Below are 12437 nucleotides of genomic sequence, written 5' to 3'. Positions count from 1 at the left end.
TTCAACATTTGAGAATTGGATTTGTGATTTGGAAAGAAAAAAAGAAAAGAAAGACATAAAAGAGAGAGTGAGAGGGAAAAAAATGTCAATTTCAGTTGAAACCCTTTAGTGATATTTATTTCGAATCGTTCAACACTAGATTGGTTTACAGCTGGTGAGCCAAGCCCCGCAACAAACACAATGCTGACACTGACGTGTCTATTTATAAATGATAACTGATTACCATGATGAAATCAACAATTGTGACGGTCATGTATGGTTGAATGATTTCGGTGATGGTCACGCCTGTTTAAACAATTTTTGTACAGGGTATAGGCGTTTAATCACTATATAAATGACATAGGTGATAGTTCAGATAAGACCGTGTTTTCAGGTCATCTCTATTCACCAGTATGACATTTGTCCCCGTATCATCCTCCCCCTACTCTATATGTCGCTGTTAAACGGATCTCTGATCATGATCGGTTGGATTGTAGATATCACGACAGTGTTTACTGAGGTGGCAGACGATGTCCTTTTCTAAACTAGTGCAGTGTAAATGATTCTTGCGAGGATTTAGTTTATTATTTGATCATTCAGTGCGATGATGTGATGATTGATTTCTGGGATTAAATTTAACCTCTGTGTCTCTTTTTTTTCCTCACACACATATCACGTAAGTTAATCGGCGGATCAGTAATTAAGCTGTCTGGTTCTTTAGTCGTATAGAGTATGTATTCATTGACAAAATGGAGGATGGTATGAGATGACAGTGTAAAGGATGTATTAGATGACAATGAAAAGATGAAGGATTGATGAAAAACAATTCAAGTTATTTAGGTAATGTAGGTATTTATTTTAATCATTGAAAATATGGATAGATGAAATTGACTGGCAAATTATGACAGTGATTTGAAACTGCATTGACATAGCAAGAAGAAAAAAAGATGTTTCAAGACTGTTGATGAAAAGGAAGATGTCAGTAATTAGAAGCCATGAGATAAGAATTTGGTTTGTGTTTCAGACACGGACAAAAGAGAAGGAAAGAGAACTACAGAGAAGCTTCGCAGACAAGGAACGTCAACTTCAAGAGAGTCAACTGTCTGTGGCACGCAAGCTCGGTGAAGCGGAACAGAAGGTTTCCACGCTCCATGCATGTAAGTCAATATTTCCATGGGTCAGACATTGACATTATATAACTTCTATAACGGTGCTACCTTTAGGTCCCTAATGTAATTGTCTGTCCGTGTATATTTGTGATATTTTAGGCTAGATTATATAAGGCTGTCAATGGGCACTTAATGCCACTTCAGGGTCAGGGACTGATATGGAAAATTGTTTAAAAGTTTCTGGCCTAAATTTAATAAATTCTACTTAGAATTTATTATTAATGCCAAGCATCCAGGTGTCTTCAGTTATTTCTTTTTGAGTTCTTCAGGTGTTGCGGAAATCTACAGTTTTTAGCCACAATTGGCTAATGTTATGTGTCTTGTTTCAAAATATTTATACCAGGTGAATTTGTGTCAAAAAATGCCAGATGTTGTCACTAATATATGTCACATTTCAATTTTGATGAATTGTGTATGGTGGTGTATATATTGTATATCTTAATTCTTTCTTTGACATTAAATTGTCTTGTCTTTGCATATGATGCGTTGAAGTCATCTTTCTTATTTCAATTAAGAATTGATGATGTCACTAATTTGAAATTTCATAGGGGTATAAAAAAACTAAATCCACTACGTTTGCAATAAATTTTTAACAATGTCACTTTTTTTGCGTTATTTTCAAATATTTCTTTTTCTTCATAAAGATTTGGGAAAAAAGAAATGGGCAATCAAAAAGTCAGATTTAGTATGCAAACAGAAAAATTAGTTATTTGAATTTTAAAAAAAATATACCGTATATGATTTTGACTGACTGCACCAATTCTAGATAAAATTTAAGTCTAAAGAAACAAATATTTTCAATGCATTATTTTGAATTTTAAAGCTTAATATATAATAATGTAAATGTCAATTGATCAATCGTTAATGATTAAAGATTTGAAATGCTCAAAATTTTTGTTTCGTCAATTGATCAATCGTTAATAATTAAAGATTTGAAATGCTCAAAATTTTTGTTTCGGATGCATTAGTGTGTATAATACCTCCTTTCACAAAATTTAGAATATTTTGCCGTTTGATTTTTGTCGTTAACATTAGCACAGAGTGCTCCAGTTTTTACTCCGCTATTACAAACCCTAACAACAGTTTAACTGTCAAATAAAAAGATAATACACCGAATATGAGCTTCTGAAATCGAGGATAGCTTTTTATCTCCGATAAATGGCACAGTAATGATTGATATCAGAATTAAACCCAATCAAATGTCATTTGTAGATTTGCGGAAATTAATATAATTTTTTTTGCCCTCTGCTGCCTTAAAACTAGTAAATTACCACAGATTGCATTCTTTAGGGCTATTTAAAACAGGGCCATTTAGAGGGAGATCTCGGATGTGCTGGATACCGAGCAGGAATTAAGTTTGTAGAGTTAGTGGTACGGACTTTGATTTATCTGCTCCGCATAGATCAATATCACATCTGTTGCCTGTTTTTAGCGATGATTATGAAAATCAATTTAGATCACTTATCATGTGCATAGCCGGGGCCTGACATTTAGCTGGATTTCAGTCGAATCATTACTCCAGTTTGTAGATCTATGTCTGTTGAATCTGTGACGATATCGCCCATCATGGTAAACTAAAACGCTCCTCCATTCCTCCTGTAATATACTTACAACATCAAGGCTGAATGATTGCAAACCTTTGTCGAAATTGATAATTGGAAAACAAATTACACAATCATTTTAAAAATCATCCGATTTGATGGAAGTATTTCATGTTTCAATTTACCTGCACTTAGAAATGGATGTCGGAATTTCCTCATCTCAATAACGAATCATTAGTATGGCTCACATAGCTCATTATCATGTTGGGGAAATAAGTTATTTCCAATTTGCAGTGTGTGGTCGTTTCCTGACTATATTCAGCTTTATGATTTATTCTAAGTCTCACAAAATTGGATCTGTTTCACAAAGTTCTAAAAGTTAAGACATAATTTTTATTACATTTTGGTTAAAATGGGTATTTATTAAAAAAAAAAATACGTATTGATTTATAGATTTGATTATTTTTGTTGACGTAAAGATATTTGAAATTTTACATTATGTTACCTTAAGCTAACAATGCTTTTAATGGTTGCTATGTCTGCCACTCGACTGCCTTGCTATGGTATCAAAATCATTGTTCCTTTGCTGATGTTGTTTTTATCAAGTGTTTACGATATTTCACATATAAAAAAACGTTATTTGATATAAAGATCCCAGGATTTGATAACAATTAAGCTTTTGTCTGGTCCTCAATTCTAGTCCAACATTAATTCATTACTCTCTGTCTCAGAAAAATGACTCCAGTATTTTATAATCGTCTGTTAGATTTAAGAATATAGATTTAGTTGTTTATGCCCCATTCATAATATGTCTATAATCAAACGAGCGCCTGATTTTTATTTATTTCTTGAATAAATAGGAAATAGGAAAATATTTGGACCTTGCTTGAGAAATCATTTGTTGTGGTTATGGTGAATTCAGTTCCGTTACTGTAGTAACTTTGTTGGATTTCCATTGTTTAACAACGTTTATTATAGAACTAAGGATTTAAGGAAATTAAAGACAGTTATTGATGCTTTTGGCATGGAAGAGTTTAAAAAGAATTTTAGCTCTATTTATATCCACAGTAAGAAGGGGGTTAGGGAGGAAGTCCAATGTTTTGTTTTGGAGAAACTAAAAAGGGGTAGGGGACTGCAATGTTTTGGGGAAAAGGAATAATCGAGTTAGGCATTAAGGGTGAATGCTTTATGAAGGAGGGGACAAAGAGGTGAGGAATGTGATATGTTTTGTTGGGAGGGGACTGAGGAGGTGGGGACTGCTATATATTTTTCAGGGAGGGGGCTGAGGGGGTAGGGACTGTCATATATTTTTCAGGGAGGGGACTAATATGTTTTATGGGTAGGGGACTGAAGGGGTGAGGACTGTGATATGTTTCGTGGGTAGGGGACTAGGGGGTGGGGGCTGTAATATATTTAGTGGCGAGGTGACAAAGGGTGGGAACTACTGTGATATGTTTTATAGGGAGGGGACATGGGGGTCACAACTGTGGTATATTTTGTAGGGAGGTGACCAGGGTTGGGGACTGATTTTTAGTCGGGAGAAACTAACAATAGGGATATTTTTGTTAGGAAAGGTGGAGACTGATATACGTTTTGTTAGGGGGAAACTTGGGGGTAGGGACATATATTTTTTAGGGGGTGAGGACTGGTATACCTTTTGAACATTATTACTATTGGGGTGGGGGCTTTGGAGTGATATAGGCTAGTCAATGTGCGATGAGATGGAGAATCATTTATTACACATATATATGTCACTTTGCCTGTCTGTCGACATGACACGATGACAGTCTAATAGAAATTTTATGGTCGGGCAATGAATTAATGTGTGTACATCGTCATAACAGCGGGTCGGGCTGGATTATCAACAGGCCTTGGTAAAGAAATGCATCCCTAAATGCAGATGTGGACTGATCTATAGACTGGAGCTAATTATCAAAACTCGGGACACTGCTACCGAAAATTGTGATTAATATTACGATTTCATCTCAACTTTCATCCCGGATACTCTGTGAACCGTCAGGGCCTATCTAGTTCAGAGGTAATGAGCTTGGGTTTTAGGAATCTTTGATCTTGGCTATTTCTGAAAATCAGCTTTAGTAGTTTGACTGTGTGTGTCTGTGTGTGAATCGTTCCCTGTCGGATATATACGAGTGCTGGTTACATTAACAGTGACACCAAGACTGTGTCGGTATGGCGGAATAGTTCAGTTTGATGCGAGGTCGACAGGAACCGATTATGAACATGCATGATATCAGTGTGACGACCCGATCACTACAGCTCCGATGAAGTCTACAATCAGAATGTAATGTCAGTCTATTGTCTGTGTCATCATCAATTTCATCGTCAATTCTGTTATCTATATCATCACCTATTTCATTGTCAATTTCAATGTCTATTTCATCATCAATATCATATGTTTCATCGTCTGTTCTATTGTCAGTTTCATTGTTTGTTTCATTGTCTATATCATCGTCTGTTCCGATGTCAATTTCATCGTCTGTTTCATTGTCCATCACTCACCTGTTGTTTATCATTGTCTGACAGACATCGTTGTTTATCGTTGCAGCTTTGGAACATGTGCAGCAGGAATTGTTCGAAGTTAAGTCCAAGTACGATGAGTCTACTACAGCGAAGTAAGTAAAAATATATTTACTGTCTATCTTGTCGTTGTTTTCAGATAAAAACTTCTTTATCTTTGTTGATCAGTTTCATGAACACATTAGTAGATAATAAAGCTTCATAATCTTAAAAAGATATGCTTGGTATTGGCCCCACCAACTCCCCCATCCCTAAACCCCCTTCCCAATAACATCTGGTATCATCATCCTTATAAAAATATAGTCGAACAAAAAAAAAAAAACAGACAAAAAAAATTCAATTGTAAAAAGGAGACAAAATCTTTTAAATGACTTTGATTCTAATTCACCATTGTGAATGTTGTGGTATGATATAGGAGCTACCTTTACTATAAATATAATGTGACTTACAATAAATTTGGCAGTGATGTGTGTTGGAGGGAGGTCTTTTTTCAGAAATCTGTTTGACATTGAAACAAAAATATATTTTTCCAGTATAGCTATATCAATGGAATGTTTGACGTTTTCAAACCGAAGTTGTACAAAGATATGTTTACCAGATGTACTTTGACTCGAGACTCAACTTAATGAAATCCAGATGGCTTTGTAGCCATTTTGTCAAAATTATATAGGAAAAATTTGTAAGATCTCATGTGGCTCAAAATCATTTTTGGCCGAGACAATCAACTTATATAAGTTCTTTATGTCTCATAAAAGGAATATTTTGTATCATTTGTAATAGAGCTTATCATTACTGGTATTAACTGTATAAGAACATTTACATTGAAAAGTTTCACATGTCAAATTTACGAAATTTGCGGGAATTTCCCCAGTCTTGGCATAATTAAATCTGTTTTAGATATCTGAAATGATTAATCTTAAACTATTTGTTGTTAAAAAGGTTTTTATGAAAGATAGTAAGAATGATAATAATAGTGTTTACAGTAATTCACTATAAATTTGGATCCCTTTTCCTAGTGGGGAAGCTTTCCATTACAGTTGGAACTTACATAAATACTGATATTTTGTAGATTAAAAAGTGATTTTTTGAAATTTTCTACAAATTTTTTTTTTCATTTTTTTTTTTTTTTGGTTAGCTTTTTTTTCATTGTTTTTGGAGGCTGAGCCATTGTCGGTTAAAATTATATTTTTCTGAAAAAAAAAAAAAAAATCAAAGAAGAATTAAATTTGTGTGATGTGGTAGATTTCTGTTGCGAAGGATTACCTTGGATGCTTTGTTGTAAGTGTGGACAAGGACATGACGAGCTAAGCATGCCCTTTGGCTTACATATAAACAGTTAGTACGATTCACACACAAGCTTTGTGTTGTGTTAGCCTCGAGTCAGAACGATCGCAGAATGACAGTAAAACAAGCGACGATACTGTCGATCAGGCAGTCCAGGAATTCCTGGTACAAACTCTGTAGGTCACTGCTCGAGTGTTTTTCAGACCAATTGAGATCGAGGATGGGTGACATTTAAATAATGATACAAAATGTAAAATCAATTTAGGATTAGGAAGAATTACTCTCAGTGGTTATAAAAGGCTGGGTTCATCGTTTCATTTCATTGAATTGGAAATGATAGTATTAATATTGCTCTTGAAAAAAAAAGAGAATTAATATTGCTTTTAAAAAAGGAGGATAGATATTAACGCACGTTTTCTGTCTGTGTTCAGTATAAAATGCATTTGTGAGAAATAAATTCAGGGTTATTTTTATCATGAAGAAAAAGATTTTGTTAGAATAAGAGTGAAAATTTGTTAGATATTTTTTTATTGTAGAACTTATTTATGTATGTATTGGAAAGATGATAATAGAAAAATTTAGTTGATATTAAGAAATAATTACCTGAAATGACAAAAACAAACTTAACTTTCATAGCCATGAATTTACAAATTCATATTTTGAAGAATTACGTTTGAATACCTAAATTGATTTCATGTTTGAGATCTGAAAAATATTTTGATGAATATGTGGGGAGTTTGTTGGTTGGAAGGTATATGAAGTTCATGACAAGGGTAAAAAATCCTAGAAATAGTATATAAGGATTGCCAGATCAGTTAATCAATTTACAACAAAATATTTTTATGACATGTTCTCCAGCCATTTGTTGACAGGTTTTCTTTGTTCGTTCGTGCTCCTGCGTATTTGCTACCTGATTTTTTTCCGTGTCCGATCGACTGGTGACGGCCCGTAAGGGAAGGTTGATATAACTGATCAGTCCTATGAAGCTATTTCTGTACTGAAAAATGACGGCTGTCATTTGGTCCCTGTCAGAAACTCCGGGACAGAGGCGATTTTAGGATGAACAACACTAGATGGCGCTGCTTACTGCAGTGATTTATTGCTCGGTCATTGATACCTGTCTCTTGGTCATTGATAAACGTCAGACTGTGGTCAGTGTTCAGTGATGCATGATTAGTATATTCCGTTCTTGTCTTGTTAGGGTCATTGATTACAAGTCAGTAAAACATTAGCCTCTTATAAATGGTGTCCAATTGGAAATCATTCAAGCATGAATGATCATGATTAAAGTCAAGCATGGAAATATTGGAAGAATTTTCCGAGAAATTAGTAACTTTTAATAACAATATTTAGAGAAATTTTAGCATGTCCAGTGAATGTGACTGAGTACAAACTATAGTTTGGGGGGGGGGAGGGGGTGGAGAGAGATTATTATATCTTGTCTGTGCAAAAAGTGTCTTGTCCATCTTCGGTCCCGCCCCATTCTACTTGGTTTGTGGCGACGGCGCGATCAAGTCTTATAGACAATTCTAGTTTCATCAAATTTTGAATGATTAATAGTGTTTACATCAAACTGAATATTTTTAAAAAGAGCTATTTTTGTCATCCTGTTACTTTTGTCACCTTTATCCCTTTAACGGTTTATTCTCTTATAGAGCTAATACCTACATACATATAAATGCTTATTACGGAAGCGGTCATTGAAGCATGGCCCTATCGGCTATGACAATCGGTCATTAGCGAGAGATATATCTCCAATCTTCGCCAGACCTATCCCCACCCTCCCTCTGACAAGGATGCCCCCAGGGTCCCACCTGCTCGACTCACATCAAACAATTTTGCGTCTATGAATGATTTCTTGTCTGTATGGCTAAATGTTTTCCAATCCACTACAAGCTCCGAGACGGCTCGACACATCTGGTCTTACCTTTGTTCCGACATATTAATTCATCAAACGTTAAAGCTCGTCAGGTATATTGGACCCTAACGAGGTTTTCCCCGGGCCAAGAACATACACCTCAACTCTGGTTAACCCTGATCACTAGACACACAACAGTGTTTGTAAAAAAATATTTTCAAAAAATGCAATTAGACAAAGAAGAACAATCATAATCAGTTTAGCTTATATTATGTCATTGTTTTCGGAGACTGTTAAAGATTGCTATTTATTCATTAAGAAAATCCTTAAAAGTTTGGAGCGTCTTTTGAAAATTTACTTAGCAATGCCTGGTAAAATATATTTATATCAATTAAGAAAAAAATCAATTTCATCTAATTCTTTTTAATAGTTACAGGATTCAGATTTACGGAGTACAGACAATCCAAGGTTGATGGTTTTTCTCCAAGATACTCCTAAACTATCAAAACTTAATGCATTTCTAAGTAACAGCTGTAGTTATATCAAGGAAGTAGACAGAAAAAAAAACCACTTCGGAGATCTATATATGTGCTCTTTTCATCAGTCACAGATTATAAAAAAACTTCTCGTCATTATCGAATGAGCACAAATAAATATCAGATTCCATGAATAAAACATACATGGATAATAATATGTGTCACCAAATATAGTTTAACTGACAATAAGCTGACTGCTAGGTCAAACTAAACCTAATTTATACATTTTTGTAAAATGATAAGTTCAGATAAGACAAGATCTGACTGTAATAAGAAAAAATAAATAAATAAATAAATAAACATTAACAAGAAAAATAATTGTGTACGATTTAAAATAAATTAACAGCAAGCTTTCCTTTTGAAATTCATTGGAATAGATTTCAGAGCTAAAATCATCTAAATAAAATTACAGTTCCAAGAAGTATGTAATTATAATCCTTTCAAAATTTTGAATTATTTCCCCTCTCCGGAGGTTTTTAATGATGTGTAATGAAAATTTAAAGAAGTAGAACATATTAAATTGAGATATTTGATGGAATATTTGTGCTAATATTGACAAATTTTCATAGAATATGACGACCAAATCTAATACTTTAAGTATTGCTAGATGTCATTCACTTAACATTTTTGGTATTTTGCTGCATTATTATACAATGGCTATGGAGATATTCTTGAGAACTAGAATAAGTCTTTCATGCACAAAAATAGATACTTCTAATTACCATGATGATAGGGCGTTTTATTTGGTTTCTTGAAGCTGTAAAGAAACAACATTGGACATTATAACTTTTCTGTTTCTATGACGACACACAGGACATTGTACACCCCAACCACACAATGGGATGATAATCAAGCCTCATTCTGGCTGTTGGCAGGGAAATAGCATTGGTAACTGGGAGAAAAGTTTTGCTAATTTTCCCCGGCAACTTTAGTGCCAAGTAGCTGTGAAAATTATGATCACTTTATCCTTCGGCCATTAGTGGAAATAAGATTTACGTTCCACCATTTCTTCACGATTTCTTGTCTCATATTGCTTCTGCTACAAAATGTGTTAGGCTTGCTGATATAATATCGTATAGATAAAAGAACATGGTTTCATTGATGATTTGATTCACTCAAAGACGGCATCAAGTTTTCGGAATTGGATTAGTTTGTTAATTTTGCGGGGAAGCAGAGAGGCGTTTCCGTCTAATTACAAGTGTGATTCAACATTCTTTTGCATTTCATACTTCATACTTCATATCCACACTATAACTTTGCTGGGACGGCCAACATCACACAGCAAACACTTTCAGTAAATCTCGTAAAACAAAAGAAGTGTATATATACCAATTTATAGGCCCTTTTTCTATCACACCAGCGCAGGTGCGGGGTGTTAAGTTAACACATGGACCTATTAAGCTTTAGATCAGAAACTGTTGGATAAAATTGAGTAACGTTTCGGCGTTGTTTCGAGACTTAATACATATTCTATTAAAATAGATATCTGAATACATTTGAAATGTAATGATACAGGCTTTGTATGTATATTAACATGATTTAATCACAAACTTTTGCGTTAAAACGTTTTAGTTTTTTCGAAAGGGGCACTATACAGGGTGCAGATCAGTCAGTTTGGGGATGTATACTTGGACATAGTCTTGGAAATGATCAGGTTGTTTTTTCTTGGTATAAGTTACAGTACTAAAATTAACATTGTAAGCTAGGGATATTTAACTTATACTTCACCTAGCAGACGAAAATTGAAAGGAGATTGGATTAAAGACTTAAACTTGTCACCAGTCTGAAGAATATCACAATCAAGATTTCACTTGACAATTTTTGTCTTTACAACGTTTCTGATTCTCTGTATCAAACAAGGGGGAGATAATCTAGTTTAAGAATTTTGCCGAGAAATCTTATCAATATCTTAAGGTCTCATGGCCAGTCTAGAAGGGGGCAAAATGACTTTAATCTTTATCGGCTTCAAATTGCCTAATGTTTAAACAAAATCACTGAGTAGTTACATAACTTCTGCAAAAAGAAGGAAGGCGAGAGATTATGTCTAAATTTTAACTCTGCACATACACTGAATTCTCCCAACTATTCAGGAAATAATTTTCTGATATACTTGCAGTAGTTTTGATTTCTTTCCGATTTTTTCATCCTAACTGATTTTGGAATTTAAGTTTTGAAAGTTTTGATTATTGTAAAGAAAAGTGGTAATGTTTTAGTTTACAAATGCTAGCTCCTGTGTGTTTGTCTGTATTTTCAATAAGGACCTTGTAGATTGTGACTAAGGACCTTGTAGGTCCCCAGGGGCCGATTATTAATGGCTCTGATAATCATATATACACATGTTTATAGGGTTCTCTACTGGTTCCATTGACATTGGAGAGTTCGGGGTGAAATATTTGTATTTGTGATGAATGTACATACAGGATGACCTCATAACCATGGCAACCAAACTGCTCCGTTTAAATTATGGCTTTATATCCAGCAAAACTTCTAGAGTCGTTAATTCGTGACAGTGGGCATATTTCAAACAAACATTAGACAATGCTTACATTAATGTTTATGATTCGGTTTCAACATAAAACAAATAAATAGCTATTTTAGTGGGCATGTGACCAATAGCAATACACTTTGTGTCGTGTTCCCTGTAAAGTCCCCGGGGCTCTGAAACTTTATGTTAATGAATACATGATAATTTCATTTTATTGATTAAATAATTGAGGAAAAGCATTTATATATCAAGCTCATTAATCAAAGTTACAGAAGTGAAAACATTTTTAGATTTATAGAATATCTTTAAATGTATGATAGTAAATGTAAAACTTGAATAAATTCTGAGAATTTCTTCAAAGAACAAATTTGTGTGAAAATACCTCAAGTTTTGATGATTTTGATGATTCTAAAATACATTTGAATATTCCATTTATTTAAAGCATCAGTATTAAAAAGTTTTTTTTTTTTTAATTATTTTGATTGAATTGTGTAAGAAAGAGTAATTTCATAAATTATTAAGTGAGATAAAATGAAACCCTATTAATAAATAGAACACAAAATAATACCTTCCTATACATATAGTCAAAATTTACTTTATTCAACAAATTAGCATAGAAGACGGATATTCCTAGAAATGGGAATCTGATAAAGTTCAAAATAAATTTAAAAAAGGAAATCCTGAGAAACCTTGCCGAGTTGAAATGCTTACAGTAGCAAACATACAACCTTGTGACTTGTTAAGATCATCAAGTTTCTAAGAAATGGCGACGAGATGAGTGTCGCGTGGTGATATATGAGAGTGATCAGGTATTGGAGCAGATAAGGTATTTTGCATATAATTAATTCCTGGGTCGGATCTCCTGTAGATGCCGACCGATAGTGACACGCGGCGTGGGGGTCAGCAGGGTGAAGCCGTGATAAATTGGCAGCTCCGTTTAATTGTCGAGTCCTGTCACATCATTATGTTATTGAATTCCTGAATACACTAGTATAATGTTCCTAAAGTCAGGTGTCGCTTGACGTCATCCTATCTTAACCGAAACGT

At 34.1% G+C, this 12437-nt stretch overlaps 1 protein-coding gene across 3 annotated transcripts in view; it reads left to right on the top strand.

Moving 5' to 3' along the window:
* The window catches only part of LOC138331600 (homeobox protein cut-like 1), a 92421-nt gene that overhangs the window by 51795 nt on the left and 28189 nt on the right, over positions 1-12437 (top strand). For all 3 annotated transcript variants that reach the window (XM_069279307.1, XM_069279308.1, XM_069279309.1), the window contains exons 6-7: positions 1004-1136; positions 5256-5322. In XM_069279307.1, coding sequence (XP_069135408.1) covers positions 1004-1136; positions 5256-5322 — 200 coding nt within the window. The remainder of the gene's footprint in view (positions 1-1003; positions 1137-5255; positions 5323-12437) is intronic.

Source organism: Argopecten irradians, chromosome 9 (genome assembly GCF_041381155.1).
Source record: "Argopecten irradians isolate NY chromosome 9, Ai_NY, whole genome shotgun sequence".
NCBI classification, from domain to species: Eukaryota; Metazoa; Mollusca; class Bivalvia; order Pectinida; family Pectinidae; genus Argopecten; species Argopecten irradians.
Note: the sequence above shows the minus strand (reverse complement) of the source record. Positions and strands in the feature narration are given on the sequence as shown.